At 45.7% G+C, this 23030-nt stretch overlaps 1 protein-coding gene across 1 annotated transcript; it reads left to right on the forward strand.

Moving 5' to 3' along the window:
• The first annotated feature begins 3172 nt into the window (after nucleotides 1–3172).
• Nucleotides 3173–21482, forward strand: LOC110494250 (fidgetin-like protein 2). The gene is made up of 3 exons (XM_021569176.3): nucleotides 3173–3343; nucleotides 4445–4659; nucleotides 19152–21482. Exons 2-3 carry the CDS (start codon nucleotides 4635–4637, stop codon nucleotides 20312–20314), a joined length of 1188 nt encoding a protein of 395 aa, XP_021424851.3. The 5' UTR covers nucleotides 3173–3343; nucleotides 4445–4634; the 3' UTR covers nucleotides 20315–21482.
• Nucleotides 21483–23030: the final 1548 nt, after the last annotated feature.

The following is a 23030-nucleotide window of genomic DNA, read 5'->3' on the forward strand; positions in this document are numbered from 1 at the left end:
ACAATCATGAAGTGGAACGACATTTATTGGATATTTCAAACTTTTTTAACAAATCAAAAACTGAAAAATTGGGCGTGCAAAATTATTCAGCCCCCTTAAGTTAATACTTTGTAGCGCCACCTTTTGCTGCGATTACAGCTGTAAGTCGCTTGGGGTATGTCTCTATCAGTTTTGCACATCGAGAGACTGACATTTTTTCCCATTCCTCCTTGCAAAACAGCTCGAGCTCAGTGAGGTTGGATGGAGAGCATTTGTGAACAGCAGTTTTCAGTTCTTTCCACAGATTCTCGATTGGATTCAGGTCTGGACTTTGACTTGGCCATTCTAACACCTGGATATGTTTATTTTTGAACCATTCCATTGTAGATTTTGCTTTATGTTTTGGATCATTGTCTTGTTGGAAGACAAATCTCCGTCCCAGTCTCAGGTCTTTTGCAGACTCCATCAGGTTTTCTTCCAGAATGGTCCTGTATTTGGCTCCATCCATCTTCCCATCAATTTTAACCATCTTCCCTGTCCCTGCTGAAGAAAAGCAGGCCCAAACCATGATGCTGCCACCACCATGTTTGACAGTGGGGATGGTGTGTTCAGCTGTGTTGCTTTTACGCCAAACATAACGTTTTGCATTGTTGCCAAAAAGTTCAATTTTGGTTTCATCTGACCAGAGCACCTTCTTCCATATGTTTGGTGTGTCTCCCAGGTGGCTTGTGGCAAACTTTAAACAACACTTTTTATGGATATCTTTAAGAAATGGCTTTCTTCTTGCCACTCTTCCATAAAGGCCAGATTTGTGCAATATACGACTGATTGTTGTCCTATGGACATAGTCTCCCACCTCAGCTGTAGATCTCTGCAGTTCATCCAGAGCGATCGTGGGCCTCTTGGCTGCATCTCTGATCAGTCTTCTCCTTGTATGAGCTGAAAGTTTAGAGGGACGGCCAGGTCTTGGTAGATTTGCAGTGGTCTGATACTCCTTCCATTTCAATATTATCGCTTGCACAGTGCTCCTTGGGATGTTTAAAGCTTGGGAAATCTTTTTGTATCCAAATCCGGCTTTACACTTCTTCACAACAGTATCTCGGACCTGCCTGGTGTGTTCCTTGTTCTTCATGATGCTCTCTGCGCTTTTAACGGACCTTTGAGACTATCACAGTGCAGGTGCATTTATACGGCGACTTGATTACACACAGGTGGATTGTATTTATCATCATTAGTCATTTAGGTCAACATTGGATCATTCAGAGATCCTCACTGCACTTCTGGAGAGAGTTTGCTGCACTGAAAGTAAAGGGTCTGAATAATTTTGCACGCCCAATTTTTCAGTTTTTGATTTGTTAAAAAAGTTTGAAATATCCAATAAATGTCGTTCCACTTCATGATTGTGTCCCACTTGTTGTTGATTCTTCACAAAAAAATAAATTTGCATTATGATGACTCAGAGACACAATGGTAGGGAGTAACTGAGCTGGGCTTGGGTCATTGATAAGTCATTGTCTTACCGCAGCCTTATATGGCTGTGAAAGGATCCAGGAACCCAAATGATTTGGGTGGATCCCATCCTCCTTATGAAACGTGTTTTGTTACACCCATTGAGCTGCAATAATCACGTAGCCAGTTGTGAAGAGAAATAATCCTGCTAAAGCATTCAATGCCACTATTCAGAGAGGGCACAGGGCCTGATATGATGGGTCTTTTATTAGTGTTTAACGGAGAGTCAGTCAGCTCTTTGAAATCCAGTTTCGACTGTTCAGAGCTGTCATTCATTATGTCATTAAAACCCACATGGACTACGGTAGAATTAATGTCCATGTCCTGGCGTAGTACATTCGGGAGCAGCTTAGTAATGTAATTTACTCGAGCCCCGAGATGGGACGTTGTTTTTGCACCAGGAACAATCAAATTTCTTACCATGGAGCTGCCCAAAATCACAGCTTGCGAGAAGGACAAGGAAATCTGCCCACTCCCACACTTCACAGGATGGTGTAGGCCTCTGACAGATGGTAGGCACAGCGGCCGCAGACACAGGTATCCTCGGCAACGGAGGTGCAGGAAGATCACCGGACGTGCTACCTGTCCCAGACCTATTATTTGACCATGCTGGTCATTTATGAACATTTGAACATCTTGACCATGTTCTGTTATAATCTCCACCCGGCACAGCCAGAAAAGGACTGGCCACCCCTCATAGCCTGGTTCCTCTCTAGGTTACTTCCTAGGTTTTGGCCTTTCTAGGGAGTTTTTCCTAGCCACTGTGCTTCTACACCTGCATTGCTTGCTGTTTGGGGTTTTAGGCTGGGTTTCTGTACATCACTTTGAGATATCAGCTGATGTACGAAGGGCTATATAAATACATTTGATTTGATCTGATCAGGCTCCAGGGTGGCGAAACTATTTGTTGTTTGTATCTGCTCCGGGCCTCTCGTTGGGAATGTAGACTGTTTTACCGGAAGCCGCTGTCTTCGGCTTCCACGGCTCATGACATGTGACCATTGTTGATTGTCATGCTCCTCTTGCTGTGCTCCTTCGACTTTGCTATCAGATGGGGGAGGAGAGGCAGGCGATTTCTTCCATGCCCCGACAAATTGAGGGTGTTCTGAGGGCAAAAGGGGTGGGAGGTACAACTCAATATTAGGAAGGTGTTCCTAATGTGTTGTACACTTACTGTATGTGCAGGGGGAGTGTTAGGTATTAGTCATTGACATGGTGAGTTGTTTCACCCCCACCATTCCATCAATGCTTAGATCAATGTTATAATCAATAAAAGTCATATTCTCAACTTCCTATGTGAGCGCTAAAGGAGAAAATTCAGCATCTTTCAGCCGCCAGTATGCATGTGCCTGTGTGCGTGCATGCATCTACAGTATGTATGATGAATGTGTGTTCAACAGTGCACCAGTCACAATCAGAAAAACACCAATCCTCTCTTTTTTCACACACACACACACACACACACACACACACACACACACACACACACACACACACACACACACACACACACACACACACACACACACACACACACACACACACACACACACACACCTCTCTGACATGGCATGATTGGTCACTTTTTCCCCTCTCCCTTCCTGCTTAAATAGTTTTAACAAAAGAGAGGGAGGGAGAGGGGGAGGGAAGGAGTGGATGGGGGAGGGGATGCATGTGCTGCTCTGTTGTCACTAAGGGAGGGAGAGAGGGGAGAGCAGAGAGAGAAGGGTAGGGTCCCAGAAGTGAAAAAGAGGGATGGCCATATACACCACTGCTCTACACTGCCTTACCGTGTGGGTTATTCTATTGGCTTCCACATAGGACGCATGATATCAAGGAAATAAAGCATGAGCAGGTAGGACTGGATTCTGTTTTAGAGTTTTATCTTCCTTTCTTTCTGTTTTCATTTTCCTGCTTTTTTCTATCTATCTTCTGTATTTCTTCTCTCACTCTGCTCTCCACATTCCTATTCTTTTCTGCTTTTCTCTTCTCTTTTTCTCCCATATCTGGTTTTGTGATATCCCTTTATTTATTCCTCTCTAAACCTGCTGTTGAATTAAGATATTTTTGTCCTCTGTTAGAAATATATAAAAAATCTTCCTCCATTCCACACTCTCAATCCTTATTTACATTTTTTTCTTCTCTACCATGTGTCTATTATTTAAATGTTGATCCTCTCTGATACTCAAATTCCTCAGTTATCTTCATATTTTCATCCTGTTTCCTGCATTTTTGCTTTAGATGGTAATAACACAGCTGCATTCTTCAACACTTGACAAAGTGCAAAGATCTGATGGTTATTTTTGGTGTATAACTGTGTGAGTGTGTGGACGCGTGGATGGGTCCAGAGGATTGGATACTCTTTAGTCATTTTTCTTCTGATGGTGATATTGTGGTTTTATGGTCAGAGGGCAGAAGCTGTTCCCTTTCTGTCAGAGCGATTAGCACCGCTGTTACACGAACACTCAGACTGTGAGCAACACTATATATTGTTTGGTTTTGATTGTGAACATGCCTTTCCTGAAGAGTTCTCCCATTCCCGTTAGCTATATATTTTTCCAATAACAGACCTAATGTGTATGGAAATATTAAGGTTTTACACATTTTAGATGATCTTACTCTCAATTACATTCTTCCTTTCAGTCATGGTAATTATGTATTAGCATTAGTAATAAGTGCTTCTGACAATTGTTTTTCTGGTCTGTAAATACTTTTGCATGTGAGTGAACAAGTGGCTAACCAAGTGAGCTAGTGACCTAGGGGGCTAGAGTGAGCAAGTGCTAGTGAGTGAGCATGAACGTGCTTGAGGAGGAAAATAAGTCTTTGCATTTGGGTCACTTCAATGGGAACATACAACCAGAGAGTGAATACACCTTTTTGATGTTCGAGTTTTATGTGATTATGTACATATATTTTTTCCAGCGCTGTCTAACTCACTGCTCTCTCTCCATTCCAGTCGTTAGTGTGTAGTGGAGGGTACTGAGGCTAGCAATGGAGTGGTGTATGACAACAAACACTAACAGACCCACTCAGATGGCCAGCAGCGTGGGACCAGCAAGCAGCAGAAAGTGTAACGTGTGTCCCCGCTTCCACCAACACTGAGTGGACTCAGTCCTCTCCTCTTTACCAGGGAGCAGGGCGGCAGAATGCCCAGTCCTGTCACCCTCCACAGTAAGTGTGTGTATGGAGCGGATGGGGGTTACACTGTGTGTGCATGCGCATGCGCTAATTTGGTTGTCTTTCTCAGTCTTGACACTCAGTCTTGGACATTTCTCCTGTGGCCAGTGGAAAAGGGGGAGGTGAAGGCGTGAGGGAGGGAACTGAGAAACGGGATATTGGAGAGGGGATAATAACTTTAACAGCTGAGTCTCTCTTCTCTGTGCTTCACATTGAGGAATTTTAAAGAAAGAGCTGTGTTGCTGTCTCTTTCTCTCTGGCTCTCTTGCTCTTTCTCTCTTTATTTCTGAATGGCGACCACCAGCGTGTTTAAGGCTAGTTTTAAACACATCCAATAAATTAGTATTTTTCACATGCTTTGTAAACAACAGGTGTAGATTTACAGTGAAAGTCCCTTTCCAACAATGCACAGTTAAAAAGAATAATGGGAATAGTGGCATGAGGCATAAATACAGTGAATAACGAATAACAATAATGAGTAAAATTCACTTGGCTATGTACAAGGAGTACCAGTATAGAGTCAATGGGCAGGGGTACGAGATAATTGAGGTAGCTTTGCCTTCGGAAAGTATTCAGACCCGTGACTTTTTCCACATTTTGTTACTTTACAACCTTATTCTAAAATGGATTTAAAGTGTTTCCCCACATCAATCTACACACAATACTCCATAATGACAAAGCAAAAACAAGTTTTTAGAAATGTTTGCTAATGTATGAAAAAAATAGATATACAGTATATATATATATTACGTTTACATAAGAATTCAGACTCAGTACTTTGTTGAAGCACCTTTGGCAGGGATTACAGCCTCAAGACTTTTTGGGTATGACGCTACAAGCTTTGCACACCTGTATTTGGGCAGTTTCTCCCAATCTTCTCTGCAGATCCTCTCACGCTCTGTCAGGTTGGATGGGGAGCGTTGCTGCACAACTATTTTCAGGTCTCTACAGAGATGTTCGATTGGGTTCAAGTCCAGGCTCTGGCTGGGCCACTCAAGGACATTCAGAGACTTGTCCCGAAGCCACTCCTGTGCTGTGTGTCATTGTCCTGTTGGAAGGTGAATCTTCACCCCAGTCTGGGAGTTCAATCTTGGTTTCATCAGACCAGAGATTGTTTATCATGGTCTGAGAGACTTTAGGTGCCTTTTGGCAAACTCCAAGTGGACTGCCATGTACCTTTTACTGAGGAGTGGCTTCCTTCTGGCCACTCTAGTACAACGGACTAATTGGTGGAGTGCTGCATAGATGGTTGTCCTTCTGGAAGGGTCTCCCATCTCTACAGAGGAACTCTAGAGCTCTGTCAGAGTGACCATCGGGTTCTTGGTCACCTCCCTCCCCGATTTCTCAATTTGGCTGGGTGGCCAGCTCTAGGAAGATTCTTGGTGGTTCTAAACTTCTTACATTTAAGAATGATGGAAGCCACTGTGCTCTTGGGGACCTTCAATGCTGCAGAAATGTACCTCTAGCTCTGTACCTCGACACAATCCTGTCTCGGAGCTCTACAGAAAATTCCTTCGACCTCATGGCTTGGTTTTTGCTCTGACATGCACTGTCAACTGTGGGGTCTTATATAGACAGGTGTGTGTCTTTACAAATCATGTCCAATCAATTGTGTTTACCACAGGTGGGCTCCAATAAAGTTGTAGAAACATCAATGGAAACAGGATGCACATGATCTCAATTTCGAGTCTCATATCAAAGGGTCTGAATACTTAAGGTGTCTGTTTTTTGCAAACATTTCTAAAAACCTGTTTTCACTTTTTCATTAGTGGGTATTGTGTGTAGATTTCTGAATCAATTTCAGAATAAGGCTGTAACATAACATAATGTTAAAAAAAAAAAGTCAAGGGGTCTGAATACTTTCCCAAATGCACTGTATGTAGTGTGTGTGTTAGGATGTCAATGTAAGTTTGTGGGAGTATGTGGGTCCAGTGTGTGTGCGTATAGTCAGTGCAACAATGATCTTGCTGTCCAATCTATTGGGGTAGAGAATATTCTATCTATCCTCTATCCTCCATGTAATTGAAGTGTGCTGGTACAGTGGAGGACTGATTATGTCACAGTAAACAGTCCCTCCTCGTTATGTAATGTAGCACTTTATCCACACGGAGAGAGTAAAATTAGCAGCCTTGGACTCTGCCATCATATCCTTTCCTATTTCTTGGTGTTAAACTAAACCCAAGAATCAATTGGCTCTGCGTACATTATTATGTTGTGTGTTTTGGATGTTAATTATTTTGTTGGGACACATTTCTAGCTTGTTATTGTTTTTAGTAATGCATTACCATAAATAGGTGTGTATTTGTGGTGATAGCTGGGTAGATAGATTGTTATGCTTCCACATGCATGTGTGCTTTGCATGAGGGGTCTCTAAGACAAGCTAATGAATATGCTTATATTGACTGATGTTATTGATTAGGAGAAGGTTTAACAGGATTACCACACTAACATGATTTGAATAATACATTAGGGACACACCTTACTACCTTACTACTGTGTGCTAGCAGGACCGCTACTATAGGCAGAGATATTGGAGCCTACAATTTTGTTTTGGGGGGTTTTGAAAAGAAGAAGTGAATTGTGGGTACACACATGCTTTGTGTCTTGACTGCGATAAGATTGTTTAGCGCACGTCTGTAACATACCTGCTTTTGGAAAGACTCACACTTCTGTGTTAGATTTTTCCCCATAGAGAAACTTCTCTCACACACACACACACACACACACACACACACACACACACACACACACACACACACACACACACACACACACACACCATAATTAGGAGTGTGTGATAAAAACGTGGTAGTGAATATATTTTGTGGATCGTATCTAAACAGTTGCTCAGGGTGAAGTAGTTCTGTGAGGAAGAGTCAGGTCGTTAGTGGCAGGGTGTAAATGAGCTCTAATTAGAGTGGTGTGGAGTGATTCACGTGCACACACAGACACTCTTTCTCTCTCTGTGTATCTCTCTCTCGGTCACACACACACACACAAACATGTGCATCAGGCCACCATAGTGTTCATGACAGCTCATTAAGCAAATTTTGAGTCCAGTTGATTTAAGGTCCTCATTAGGTGGCTTATAGAGCCCTGGCCTGCAATGATGTAGAGTTTGTTCAGTCTGTAGCCAACAGCAAGATCAGAGTGACCGTTTAGCCATTCCACACAGAGGAATGCATGGAGAAACAGCCGAGGGCAGGCAGAGAGTAACCCAAAGAAAGGAGGAAGGGAAAAAGGGAAAAAGAGAACTATGTTTAAGGAGAAATGGTATAAGGATGGGGATTTAGAGACAGAGGTGGGAGAGAGAGAAGGGCAGATGGACTGGTCAGCTGCAGAGTGATATATGTGTGGACACAATGAGCAAAGAGGCAAGGCAGCTCCGGCCACATGAGTGTGTGAGCTGAAAGAGACAGAGTGTGGGGGAGGGGTGTCCTAAACCACGCAAGCATGGACACATGTTACTACAGGTCTGAGGGAGGGAAAGAGAGAGGGGGAACAGGAGGGGAGGAGAGGGGGAACAGGAGGGGAGGAGAGGGAAGGGAATGGAACGGAAGAGTTTAATGTCCCATTGGTTATCTGACGCGTGCCGCACTGATCCAGATATGGCTTAAATTAATACTTACGAATACTGTGTGAGCAGCTGATAGAGAGCTCTCTCTCTCTCTCTCTCTGAATTCCATACATTCCAATAGCCTAAGTCATCTGCAGGATACTCTCTCTTGCCGCTTGGCAGGTCTGCACAGCATGCTCAAACATCCTGGTCTTCGCACAGACCTATCTGCGTATCTCAATCAAACACAACACATAAACACCATTAAACTTTCTCAGCAACATTATGTGTGTGCATTGAAGTTGTTGTGTATTGTTACTGAGTAATAGTGATTATTTTGGAGTGGTCAGGCTACCTACCCTTAGGGACAATTATCCAGTCCAATCTATCACACTGCCTCTGATGCCTTGCGAACACTCCAAATCCCATGCCCATGTCCCTCCCCGCCTCCCTGCCTGCCTCTCTCCGTTATTCATCTAATTAACCCTTAATTGCTCACATTGACCGTGCAGTGGACCGCTACCAAGAAGGAGATTTAATTCACACCAGCAGCTCTTCTGGTCACACAGATCAAATACATGCACAAACTCTGGCCCATATGTTGACTGATCACATGATTCATTGTTGAACAGAACTAAACAAGAGTGTGTATAAGAAATAAGAAAATGAGAAGATCAGACATGCCAGTGGGTTTGGTCTCTCCAGTGTTAATGGTACTACTGATTTGCGTTATTGTGAGATCTAGGGAACACAACACTTGAACAGCATATATGGTCTATGCTGGCTGTGGAATGGTAATTTGGACACTGGCCCTTGTTGGTGATTGACGGTAGGTAAAGAGAGAGAGAGAGAGAGAGAGACAGAGAGACAGAGAGAGAGAGAGAGAGAGAGAGACAGAGAGACAGAGAGACAGAGAGACAGAGAGACAGAGAGAGAGATCAGCGCAGAAGCTAGATCTTCTCTCCACCTGGCCATGTAATTAGGACCAGTCCAGCTAGACAAAGCTGCTTTCTCTCACAGAACTGGACAGAGTGGATGGTGTTGAAGGAGGAGGTGGGGGGGGGGGTCCACATACTGGCCATCCTCTGACTGGATTGATCAAGCTCTTGTTTACAAGCCCCCTTTTCCCTATCAGGCACACACACGAATGCAGGCGCGCACACACACAGGCACACAATCATTCTGTTTTACTGGCTTCCTGGTCCTACGAGGCATGTTGGATCCATGTGAGGGCCTTCATCCTGAAGACAGGAAAACAAAAGCTGGGGTGTAGAGTTAGGGTAGCACTTGACCCCTGGAGAGAAGAAGGAGGAGCGTGGTGCATGTGTGTGTGTGCGCATATATGTGTGTGGCATTTGTGTGGTGGATGGATAGGGGTGGTTACAACTCTAACTCACTTCTTCCAGGTCTCAGATTTCAGGAGCCACTATCCTGTTAGGAATACCCATTACACATGTGCAGTCATGCACCACACACACACACACACACACACACACACACACACACACACACACACACACACACACACACACACACACACACACACACACACACACACACACACACACACACACACACCTTGTAAGCTGTCAGTACTGCTGGTGGATATATGGAGCTGGTGGTCTGAGTTAGTGAGATGTTTGGGCTCTTATAGGATCTGCTGTCAGACAATGGGGTCCCGTGGCTTTGTTAGGGGACGTGGGGAGACAATAGGAGCTGAGGGACAGGCTGGACACAGCGAAAGAAGGCCCCTCTGCTCAAAACAGCTGTCTCTTTTTGGGACCCACACGACAGTGTTGACACGTAATGCCACACGCATACATATGCACAAACATGCTCCCTCCAATCTCAGTCGCCCAACATGTTAGACTCATCCACACAGTCAAAACCTCTAGTTAGAGTTAGGTCCAAAGTCAGAACTCTTAGTACAGAACAAGGAGGTGATTATGGAACCAGAGTTTAGTAAACTGTTAGATGCATGCGATGCACGCGGGTTGCAGTATTTGGAACCAGTGGCTTGAAACAATTTTGAGCTATAAACAATTGCAAACAATTGAGTTACGCATCATGTATCTGCCATGTTTTGCTTTTCTATTACCCATAGTGAAGTTTTCAACTCCCCTCACAATCAATTTTGAGGACTTACAACATCACAAACAGGAATATACCTCCAACAAGAGGACAACAACAGAGATGATAATACACAAAAACACACATACATGATGATTAAAAAGCCATTTTAAGATGCATGGCTGTAAGGCCGTCTTATACCTCATCATCCTCATCATCTCAGTCTCCTGGTAAGCTTGCAGATATGATTTAGCCATGAGAGGTGCCCCTCTAAACCCTGAGGAAGGGGGACCAGATTAGTGTTAGGGGAGTGAACACACCCCTCTTTTCCATGCCCTACTACCCATACATCATCTGATACAGATGGCTGTGTTATATACTCACTGTTTTTCCCTAATCTTGCCTGAAATCTCCTCACCTTCCTTTATGTATCAATACTACTTTAAACATAGAGATGCACGTGCACACACATATAAATTCAACCAATTGTAACATTCTGTCATGAACACGTTTAACTTAGTAAGAAACACATTTTCTAATTGTAAGAGGTACATTTTTTTTTAAACGACGATAGTAAGTGCCTATTAAGTTCCAACTAAAGGGACAGGGTTGACCGTACCCCACAGTTGACTGCAACAGGGTTGGCGATTCAATCTTAAATCAGCAATACATCCCCTTGTTAGAGTGGGAATGGAAGCTTGTGTACAACAGGGAGGGTCAATTGAATTCAAGCTTCACAAAAAAATTGAAATTGTTAAACATTTCTAGATTGTCTATCTATTGGTAACAGTGTTGACGCGTTGTGCTCGGCCAGCTCAGTTTTTCAACACAAAAGACCAGAAAAAATGGCCGACAAGTGTAGAAACAGCTCACATTCTTCGACACTATGATTTGACTATTAGATGTTCACTGTTTCTTTTGAAAATATTATTTAAAAGGACTAGTTTCCCCACATTAAAATGAGAGTTCAGTTCACCAACAGGGTTGGTGAGGGACATGCATTGCATCATTTATCACATCAAATAAATCATCTTTCGAAATGACTTCGTCAAAGCAACAAAATATTTACAAATGATGGTGAAAAGTTGGAGAAATGTTGGGGTGAAGTTGGTTCAAATCTTAAATTCACAGAGGGACATGTCAAAATACTGAATTGTGGCACATTAGAAAGTCTTTATTCATAGAAAAAAATCTGATTATAACAACATTTTGGGGGGATTCTATATCAAAGGGCACTTCATTCAGTGGGGGGGAAATAACCTAATTGTCATACTAGAGTATAGTATAGATACCTAGAGTAAGTATAGATACCTTAACCCCCTAGAATCAAATGACACACCGGTGAGTCGGACTAAGTTACATAACAAAGACAATCTGCATTGAAATCTGTCAATAGAGATATCTGCATCTAAATCCACCAGAGTTATTTATATCTCCTAGATTTAGAATTATGATAATTTTTTTGACTGTCCTTCTTGTGCCATTTATGAATGTGTTATTCAACGCGTTTCTATGGGCTTTAGCAGTAAAGACCAAAATCAACATTTTGTCCCCCCCATTTAAAAAAATAATTTTTGCCGATACCTAAAGGAGTCCTAAAATTCTAAATCAAATAGCTAAATGATACATAGTGTAACCATCTTAAAACAATTCCATATGTCAGCCTCCCCAACATCTTAGACTCTAAATAATTGTTATAAAAAATTACTAATGTAAAAGTGAAAGTCACCCAGCAAAATAATACTTGAGGAAAAGTCTAAAAGTATTTGATGTTACTTAAGTATCAAAAGTAAATGTAATTTGTCAAATATACTTAAAAAGTAAAAGAATAAATAATTTCAGAATTCCTTTAAGTAAGCGTTTCCCATACACGGTCCTCAGGACCCCAAGGGCTACATGTTTTACTTTTTGCCCTAACACAGCACAGCTGATTCAAATGATCAAAGCTTGATGATTAGTTGTTTATTTGAATCAACTGTGTAGTGCTAGGGCAAAAATCTCAACATGCACCCCTTTGGGTCCTGAGGACTGAATTTGGGAAACCCAGCTTTACGAAAACCAGACTGCACAATTTTCTTGTTTTGTAAATTTATGGATAGCCAGGGGCACAATCCAACACTCGAGCATCTTTACAAATGTTTTGTGAGTCCGCCAGATCAGAGGCAGTAGGGAGGACCAGGGATGTTCTCTTGATAAGTGTGTGAATTGGACTATTTTTGTTACGGTGCGTGAATGAGGACCCAAAAGCGAATAAATGTAAACAGAGCTTCTTTAATAACCAAACATAGGTAGGCTCAGATGGACCGGCAGATTCCGACAGGACAGGACAAGGTTGCAGCAAACATGACGATAGTCTGGTTCAGGCATGACTAACACAAACAAACAAGAATCCGACAAGGACAGGAGCAGGAACAGAGAGAGATATAGGGACCTAATCAGAGGGAAAAAGGGAACAGGTGGGAAAAGGGGTGACGAGGTGGTTAGGAGGAGACAAGGCACAGCTGGGGGAAAGAGGGGGAGAAAAGGTAACCTAACAACGACCAGCAGAGGGAGACAGGATGAAGGGAAAGGACAGAGACAAGACACAACATGACAGTACATGACAGTACCCCCCCACTCACCGAGCGCCTCCTGGCGCACTCGAGGAGGAAACCTGGCGGCAACGGAGGAAATCCTCGATCAGCGCACGGTCCAGCACGTCCCGAGAGGGAACCCAACTCCTCTCCTCAGGACCGTACCCCTCCCAATCTACGAGGTACTGGTGACCACGGCCCCGAGGACGCATGTCCAAAATTCTACGGACCCTGTAGATGGGTGCGCCCTCGACAAGGATGGGGGGGGGGGGGGAGACGAGCGGGGGCGCGAAGGACGGGCTTGATGCAGGAGACATGGAAGACCGGGTGGACGCGACGAAGGTATCGCGGAAGAAGAAGTCGAACTGCGACAGGATTAATGACCCGAGAAATACGGAACGGACCAATGAACCGCAGGGTCAACTTGCGAGAAGCCGTCTTAAGGGGAAGGTTCTGAGTGGAGAGCCAAACTCTCTGACCGCGACAATATCTAGGACTCTTAGTTCTACGCTTATTAGCAGCCCTCACAGTCTGCGTCCTATAACGGCAAAGTGCAGACCTGACCCTCTTCCAGGTGCGCTCGCAACGTTGGACAAAAGCCTGAGCGGAGGGGACGCTGGACTCGGCGAACTGAGATGAGAACAGCGGAGGCTGGTACCCGAGGCTACTCTGAAAAGGAGATAGCCCGGTCGCAGACGAAGGAAGTGAGTTGTGGGCGTATTCTGCCCAGGGGAGCTGTTCTGACCAAGACGCAGGGTTGCGAAAAGAAAGACTGCGTAAGATGCGACCAATAGTCTGATTGGCCCGTTCTGCTTGACCGTTAGACTGGGGGTGAAAGCCGGAAGAGAGACTGACGGAAGCCCCAATCAAACGGCAAAACTCCCTCCAAAATTGAGACGTGAATTGCGGACCTCTGTCCGAAACGACGTCTGACGGAAGGCCATGAATTCTGAAAACATTCTCGATGATGATTTGTGCCGTCTCTTTAGCAGAAGGAAGCTTAGCAAGGGGAATGAAATGAGCCGCCTTAGAGAACCTATCGACAACCGTAAGAATAACAGTCTTCCCCGCTGACGAAGGCAGTCCGGTGACAAAATCTAAGGCGATGTGAGACCACGGTCGAGAGGGAATAGGAAGCGGCCTGAGACGGCCGGCAGGAGGAGAGTTACCGGACTTAGTCTGCGCGCAGACCGAACAAGCAGCCACGAAACGACGCGTGTCATGCTCCCGGGTGGGCCACCAAAAACGCTGGCGAATGGAAGCAAGCGTACCCCGAACGCCAGGGTGGCCGGCTAACTTGGCAGAGTGAGCCCACTGAAGAACGGCCAGACGAGTAGGAACGGGAACGAAAAGAAGGTTCCTGGGACAAGCGCGCGGCGACGGAGAGTGAGTGAGCGCTTGCTTTACCTGCCTCTCAATTCCCCAGACAGTCAACCCGACAACACGCCCCTCAGGGAGAATCCCCTCGGGGTCAGTGGAGGCTACTGAAGAACTGAAGAGACGAGACAAAGCATCAGGCTTGGTGTTCTTAGAGCCCGGACGATAAGAAATCACGAACTCGAAACGAGCGAAAAACAGCGCCCAACGCGCCTGACGCGCATTAAGTCGTTTGGCAGAACGGATGTACTCAAGGTTCCTATGGTCAGTCCAAACGACAAAAGGAACGGTCGCCCCCTCCAACCACTGTCGCCATTCGCCTAGGGCTAACCGGATGGCGAGCAGTTCGCGGTTACCCACATCATAGTTACGTTCCGACGGCGACAGGCGATGAGAAAAATACGCGCATGGGTGGACCTTGTCGTCAGAGAGGGAGCGCTGAGAAAGAATGGCTCCCACGCCCACCTCTGACGCGTCAACCTCGACAACGAACTGTCTAGAGACGTCAGGTGTAACAAGGATAGGAGCGGATGTAAAACGATTCTTGAGGAGATCAAAAGCTCCCTGGGCGGAAACGGACCACTTAAAGCACGTCTTGACAGAAGTAAGGGCTGTGAGAGGAGCTGCCACCTGACCGAAATTACGGATGAAACGACGATAGAAGTTCGCGAAGCCGAGAAAGCGCTGCAGCTCGACGCGTGACTTAGGGACGGGCCAATCAATGACAGCTTGGACCTTAGCGGGATCCATCTTAATGCCTTCAGCGGAAATAACAGAACCGAGAAATGTGACGGAGGAGGCATGAAAAGTGCACTTCTCAGCCTTCACAAAAAGACAATTCTCTAAAAGGCGCTGGAGGACACGTCGAACGTGCTGAACATGAATCTGGAGTGACGGTGAAAAAATCAGGATATCGTCAAGGTAAACGAAAACAAAGATGTTCAGCATGTCTCTCAGGACATCATTGACTAATGCCTGAAAGACAGCTGGAGCGTTAGCGAGGCCGAAAGGAAGAACCCGGTATTCAAAGTGCCCTAACGGAGTGTTAAACGCCGTCTTCCACTCGTCCCCCTCCCTGATGCGCACGAGATGGTAAGCGTTACGAAGGTCCAACTTAGTGAAAAACCTGGCTCCCTGCAGGATCTCGAAGGCTGAAGACATAAGAGGAAGCGGATAACGATTCTTCACTGTTATGTCATTCAGCCCTCGATAATCTATGCAGGGGCGCAGAGACCCGTCCTTCTTCTTGACAAAAAAAAACCCCGCTCCGGCGGGAGAGGAGGAGGGGACTATGGTACCGGCGTCAAGAGCTACAGACAAATAATCTTCGAGAGCCTTACGTTCGGGAGCCGACAGAGAGTATAGTCTACCCCGGGGGGGGGGTGGTTCCCAGAAGGAGATCAATACTACAATCATACGACCGGTGTGGAGGAAGAGAGGTGGCCCTGGACCGACTGAACACCGTGCGCAGATCGTGATATTCCTCCGGCACCCCTGTCAAATCACCAGGCTCCTCCTGTGAAGAAGAGACAGAGGAAACAGGAGGGATAGCAGACATTAAACATTTCACATGACAAGAGACGTTCCAGGAGAGGATAGAATTACTAGACCAATTAATGGAAGGATTATGACAAACTAGCCAGGGATGGCCCAAAACAACAGGTGTAAAAGGTGAACGAAAAATTAAAAAAGAAATGGTTTCACTATGATTACCAGAAACAGTGAGGGTTAAAGGTAGCGTCTCACGCTGAATCCTGGGGAGAGGACTACCATCCAGGGCGAACAAGGCCGTGGGCTCCTTTAACTGTCTGAGAGGAATGTCATGTTCCCGAGCCCAGGTCTCGTCCATAAAACAGCCCTCCGCCCCAGAGTCTATTAAGGCACTGCAGGAAGCTGACGAACCGGTCCAGCGTAGATGGACCGACAAGGTAGTGCAGGATCTTGAAGGAGAGACAGGAGTAGTAGCGCTCACCAGTAGCCCTCCGCTTACTGATGAGCTCTGGCCTTTTACTGGACATGAAGTGACAAAATGACCAGCGGAACCGCAATAGAGACAGAGGCGGTTGGTGATTCTCCGTTCCCTCTCCTTAGTCGAGATGCGGATACCTCCCAGCTGCATGGGCTCAGCACCCGAGCCGGCAGAGGAAGATGGTAGTGATGCGGAGAGGGAGGCAACGGAGAACGCGAGCTCCTTTCCACGAGCTCGGTGACGAAGATCAACCCGTCGCTCAATGCGAATAGCGAGTTCAATCAAGGAATCCACGCTGGAAGGAACCTCCCGGGAGAGAATCTCATCCTTTACCTCTGCGCGGAGACCCTCCAGAAAACGAGCGAGCAAAGCCGGCTCGTTCCAGCCACTGGAGGCAGCAAGAGTGCGAAACTCAATAGAGTAGTCTGTTATGGATCGATTACCTTGACATAGGGAAGACAGGGCCCTGGAAGCCTCCTCCCCAAAAACAGATCGATCAAAAACCTGTATCATCTCCTCCTTAAAGTCCTGATACTGGTTAGTACACTCAGCCCTTGCCTCCCAGATTGCCGTGCCCCACTCACGAGCCCGTCCAATAAGGAGAGATATGACGTAGGCGACACGAGCAGTGCTCCTGGAGAAAGTGTAGGGCTGGAGAGAAAACACAATATCACACTGGGTGAGGAACGAGCGGCATTCAGTGGGCTCCCCAGAGTAACACGGCGGGTTATTGATTCTGGGCTCCGGAGATTCGAAAGCCCTGGAAGTGGCCGGTGGATCGAGGCGGAGATGGTGAACCTGTTCTGTGAGGTTGGAGACTTGGGTGGCCAGGGTCTCAACGGCATGTCGAGCAGCAGACAATTCCTGCTCGTGTCTGCCTAGCATCGCTCCCTGGATCCCGACGGCTGAGTGGAGAGGATCCGAAGTCGCTGGGTCCATTCTTGGTCGGATTCTTCTGTTACGGTGCGTGAATGAGGACCCAAAAGCGAATAAATGTAAACAGAGCTTCTTTAATAACCAAACATAGGTAGGCTCAGATGGACCGGCAGATTCCGACAGGACAGGACAAGGTTGCAGCAAACATGACGATAGTCTGGTTCAGGCATGACTAACACAAACAAACAAGAATCCGACAAGGACAGGAGCAGGAACAGAGAGAGATATAGGGACCTAATCAGAGGGAAAAAGGGAACAGGTGGGAAAAGGGGTGACGAGGTGGTTAGGAGGAGACAAGGCACAGCTGGGGAAAGAGGGGGAGAAAAGGTAACCTAACAACGACCAGCAGAGGGAGACAGGATGAAGGGAAAGGACAGAGACAAGACACAACATGACAGTACATGACAATTTTCCTGTGCTGCTAAGCATTCCAAATGTAACGAGTACTTTTGGGTGTCAGGGAAAATGTATGGAGTAAAACGTATATTATTGTCTTTGGGAATCGAGTGGAGTTAAAAAGTTGTCAAAATATAAATAGTAAAGTACAGATACCCCCCAACACTACTTAAGTAAAGGTACTTTAAAGTACTATTTAAGTACTTTTATAAAATTCAATATTGGTGCACAATATCTCCTTAAAATATCAAAGGGATGCAATAGGAGCTCTTTTCATGGAACGACCCCTTCATGTGTGGGGCAGTGTGTGTCTCAGACTGTTTCTGCAATTGTTTACGTGTTTCTCTTATGTTTATGTGTTTCTCTTGAAGTCCCTTTTTGTAAGCTTTTGTATGTGCACTAGTATAGATGTGTCTGTGTAGATTGTGTTTATTATTTCCCTTAGGTTTGCAATATTTTACCAAGGGTTTATCGACTCTGTGCCAGAAGTGGTGTGTTTGTTTTTGAGCTGGGGACAGGGACAGTCCCATGACTGGCTGGAATTCCCTGGAGCATCAGGGGGATTTCACAGAGACATTTCCAGGGGGGATTGGGAATTGGCTGGGAGACTCAGCCAGGGCGACCTGGGATCTCTGGATTGGATGAGTGAGATTATGGGACTGAGTGATCATTTCATTTAGGGATCAACATGTGGATTGTTAAGCGGCCCATCTGGTGGTCCTGGTCAATGTGTGACTAAACCACACACACACACACAGAGGGAGTGTGTTAGTGTGTGTGTGCGTATGCGCTTGCGTGCATATGTGCGTGTGTATGGAGAGATCAGACAGTCTGATGTAGGCACCAGGCACTCTAGAGTTGTATTGTAAACAAACGCAACACTGAGACAATGAACCCACACCACCATGCTACTGACTAGGATTGGGGAAAGCATGTGAACAACCCCAGGTTTCTCTTTCCTTTCGCTCTCTCCCCCTCGCTCTGTCTCCACCTTTCTCTCCCTCTCTTTCCCCTATTTCTCTCTCCCTCTCCCCCTCTCTCTCAGTTCTGTCGTAGCCTCTCAGTTCTAGGCTCAAAGGGTCGGGACAGTTTAATAATACTCTACAATGCCTGGAATGTCAGCCTAATGCCTGCTCAAAGACAGAGCCTGTAAAGTCAATCAAAAAGAATGGTCGACCACTACCCCAGTGAAACACACTGCACCAGTGTGTGTGTGTGTGTGTGTGTGTGTGTGTGTGTGTGTGTGTGTGTGTGTGTGTGTGTGTGTGTTAGAGTGAGTGGAGTGGGGGCCTCACACACACAGAGCCCCGTACAGGGGGACAACAATGGTCCCAGTGAGAGCGAGGCAGAAGGGAGCGGGCGGCTTATCGCTGTGGGGACAAGGCCAGGGGCTGTGTTGTTCGTAACAACACGGCATGGAGGAGCTCAGAGCACTATGTTGTATTTTATAAACTAATTATATTTGAATGTAGTTAGTGTATTACCAATGTGGTATGGTTCTTTGAACAACCTGAAAATCTGCAGTTATGTCTGCTCTGGACTGAAAGGTTAAAAAGTAATACGTGGTGAATAACCATGCTCTCTCTCGGTCCTCTCTCTGTGTCTGTAGGTCTGTTGAAAATGCATTGGTCTCCGGAGCACGTGGCCCCCCTGTCCCAGTGGCCTGAGCAGCACCTAGATGTGTCCTCCACCACCTCCCCTCCCTCCGTCCACAAACACGATCCCTACGCCACCGCAGGTCGCTGCGGTTACACCCCTGCAGCCGGCTACCCCTGGGCCAGTGATGACATCTCGGCCCTCACTGCCTCCTCCTTGTTAAAACACTATGCCGAGAAGTACTCAGGTCTGGAGTTGCCCTATGAGAGACCTGCCCCAGGGGCATATTCAGAGCCTGGGTCTTTCCTGAAGAGTGAGGCTGAGCCGTGGTCCCTGGGGCAGGGAATGGAGTGTTACTCTGGGCTGGAGGCCCTGGCTGCAGGGGCCAAAGTGGGCTCAGTGTCAGTGGGCCTCACTGGCACGGGCAGTGTGACGGTAGTGAGCAGTAACTTGACCTCTGATCCCGGATATAGCAGCAGTGGCTCCTGTAATGGGCCTCCCTCTCAGGACTACCCACCCTCCTACAACAGCAGCTACCTCTCCTCTGGATACTACCCACAGACTGGCTCAGCACTTCCCCCAGCCTCTCTACACTCTCTGCATACCACCCCCACCTTGGTGCCCAGCTACAACCTTAACAATCCAGTCTACAACTACCTGCCAGGCTGCTACCCCCACCCCCAGACCAGCCTGGCATCTGGCTACAGCCACCCCAGTGCCTCCTACCTCCCCTCAGGGCTGAGCACCTCTACCTCCCTGACCCCCCGGCCCACCGTGGTGGGGAGCAGCTATGGATACCCCAGCCACAGCCTAGGGGCCAGCTCTGAAACAGGAGGGCCACTGAAACGCAAGGCCGTTGAGATGGTGGAAGAGGGGGAGGAGGGAGGAGGAGAGGGGGAGGGCTCCCAGTACAGGAAGTACGGCAATGTCCATGGAAATGGCCACAGCAAGAGCCACTGCAACAGCTACGCCATGGCGGGCTCAGAAGGCCAGGCTTACAAGCCTGGCAAGCCATTGGTGTTGCCTCCTTATGGTGGGCAGAGGGAGTACAGCCCCTCCTCAGGCCTAGGTGGGGAGAGCAGGGGAGGAGGGGAACACGGCTTCCCCCATCAGAGGCTGGCCATGAAGATGCCTGCGTCACGTGCGCGATCTGATGACCCCACTGGAGGACGCTAGGTCAGGCACTTGAGAAGACAGCTTTCTGGGGGTCCCTCCTTTGTATTGGCATTTGAAAACCAAGTAGAGTACTTACTCAGCCAATAACTGGGGGGAAACAATCGTTGGATTTTGCAAAGAAAGGTCATGTGATCTAACCAGTCAGGAGAGAAAATGGCAAATGACTTGTATCCTCCTCTTACATCTTTATCATTTTAATTATTTGATTTTCTCCAAAGAGTCAATGGGCACTTTGTCCTGTAGGGGTGTGGATTGGATGTGGGTGTGGGTGGGGGTGGGGTGGTATGGGGAGGGGAGGGGAGGGGAGGGAGGGTTCTAGATTGCCTGATTTAGCACTGTCAGTCTGAATGGATTACCTACTGCTTCTCTCAGGATCCTATTTATTTTTCAATCTGCTACTATGGCAGAAAGTGTTGTTTTGATGAGTTGCTCTCTTAATTATAGTGGCCGCTTGATATGAAAAGGGCCTTTGACTGCAATACCTCCTCAAGCACCATAAGAATCATATCCTCTCAAACCAAAATGTAGAGAAGAACATCCTTGTGGTGTATTTTAATAACTTGACACCTCCAGCACAATCACGTCTCTTCTGAGGATTGTTGCCTCCGTAAACCTTGCTTGGAAACAAATGTCCCCCCTCTCACCCAATTCCCTTTTCCCGGTTTTTCAGTTCTCTTTTTTTCTACCCATCCTCTACCTTTCATCACTACCTTAGCTCACTCGTTTTCCCTCCCATGCTTTTTTTGGTTTTGTTTCAGTCACACTTTCTCTTTTTGTTAATTTCACATACAATCGCTCTCATATATCTAATTTCATTACGGAGTGCTACATTCAGTTCTATCAATACATTCAGATACGTAAACCCGCTGAAAGAGAGAACTGGTTAAGTAGAAACATACTTGAGAGAGTGAGCTGGAGAGTGAATGCACATTTTAACACAGCATCTCATAAACAGTGCACTATCAAACTAATGCATTTCCTAAATGTGCCATTTTCATACAGATGCTGTACTACTCTTATAATCCTAAATCTGACAGTATTCTTTTTTTATGTAAGCATTTTATTTCTTCACCTTTTTAAAAGAAATATATGTTGTCTTGTTATTGAATACTCAGGAATGTTATTGTTGCCTCAGAATTAAAACATAAGAATGTATGTATTACCTTAAGGTGTTTGTAGGGAGCTTTATGGACGCTATAATGGAGTCATGGCTTTGTAGTAATACACATATACTGTAAACTTCAGCGGACTCAGAGCTTTTAGGGCCACCAATGTTAACATTTGTGCGCCCACACTCACATCCTTGCACACAAACATCCGCACCCACACACACACACACACACACACACACACACACACACACACACACACACACACACAGCTGTGTACATTCAAAAGTGAACACCCAAAGTGCACTGCCACAGTCTTTGAACTTGATGAATTGAAACTTGAGGTTGCTATCAAGGCCTGAAATGTTGAATGTAATTCAGATATTTTTTTCTAAGGACAATAGATACCATAACGTACATCAATAATGTTTTTAGATATATAAAACATTTTCTTCATGTTTAGATGTATTTCCCATGTAGATTTTGGTGGAGTGATTATCTTCATGAAGTAGTATGTATTTAGCAAAGCGGGAAAAACACTTTTGGTGGACAAACTTTGACAACCTATGACAAAATGGAAATGACAACTTTTAGCCGGTAGTGCTCAAACCAAAAATAGTTTTAGAGATATAGGAAGTGAATGTCTACATCCATCAAACACCTTTCTATCAATGTAATCTATAACTTACATTATGTATGTTTTTGAAATGTCTTAAATTCTGCGTGACTATACAGCCCAGTAACAGTTCCTACCTCCCATCCCCCTTCTTTACTTTGTGTTTTCTATAGTAGCCATCTTATCAATGTCCAGTAACCCTCACATTGAGTATTATACAGCTGCTGGCCCTCCATAGACACAGAGAATCCATCCTTGTTACCTTTGACCTCACTGTGCCTATTTTTTTAATTATTTTTTTCACCTTTATTTAACCAGGTAGGCTAGTTGAGTTCTCATTTACAACTGCGACTTGGCCAAGCTAAAGCAAAGCTGTGCATCACAAACAACAACACAGAGTTGCACATGGAATTAACAAACATACAGTCAATAATACAATAGAAAAGTCTATATACAGTATGTGCAAATTATTAACTTCATCATTAAAGTTAGTGAGGGAGATATTAATCTCCAGCTTCAGTGATTTTTGCAGTTCGTTTCAGTCATTGGCAGCAGAGAACTGTAAGGAAAGGTGGCCAAATGAGGAATTGGCTTTGGGGGTGACCAGTGAGGGAGAGCGTGCTACGGGTGGTGCTGCTATGGTGACCAGTGAGCTGAGCTGAGATAAGGCGGGGCTTTACCTAGCAAAGACTTATAGATGACCTGTAGCCAGTGGGTATTGATCTATTTTCTCAGAACAGAATGGTGAACACATCAGAGCCTCAAGAACCACCAAAAATAGCACAGCTGTAGAAATAATCAATGCTTCCTCAACCCCCTCTATTCCAAATATGCAATTTTCATTATAGAAAACAAAAAAAAATGGTCATATCTTTGCTTTGATACCTCTATTTCAAATGATTTATGTTGTAGCTATAGGGTAACTAGGGCATTGGATAATGAAACATAAATACTGAATATATTAGCAAATTATGTTTATTTAGTAGCTAAC

The sequence above is a fragment of the Oncorhynchus mykiss genome, chromosome 17 (assembly GCF_057628025.1).
Source record: "Oncorhynchus mykiss isolate SJ-2025 chromosome 17, ASM5762802v1, whole genome shotgun sequence".
Lineage (NCBI taxonomy): Eukaryota > Metazoa > Chordata > Actinopteri > Salmoniformes > Salmonidae > Oncorhynchus > Oncorhynchus mykiss.

Coding starts and splice junctions, on each gene's coding strand:
- LOC110494250 (XM_021569176.3), top strand. CDS start 4,635: ATGCCCAGTCCTGTCACCCTCCACA. Junction 4,660..19,151: donor CAGTCCTGTCACCCTCCACA/GTAAGTGTGTGT, acceptor CTGTGTCTGTAG/GTCTGTTGAAAATGCATTGG.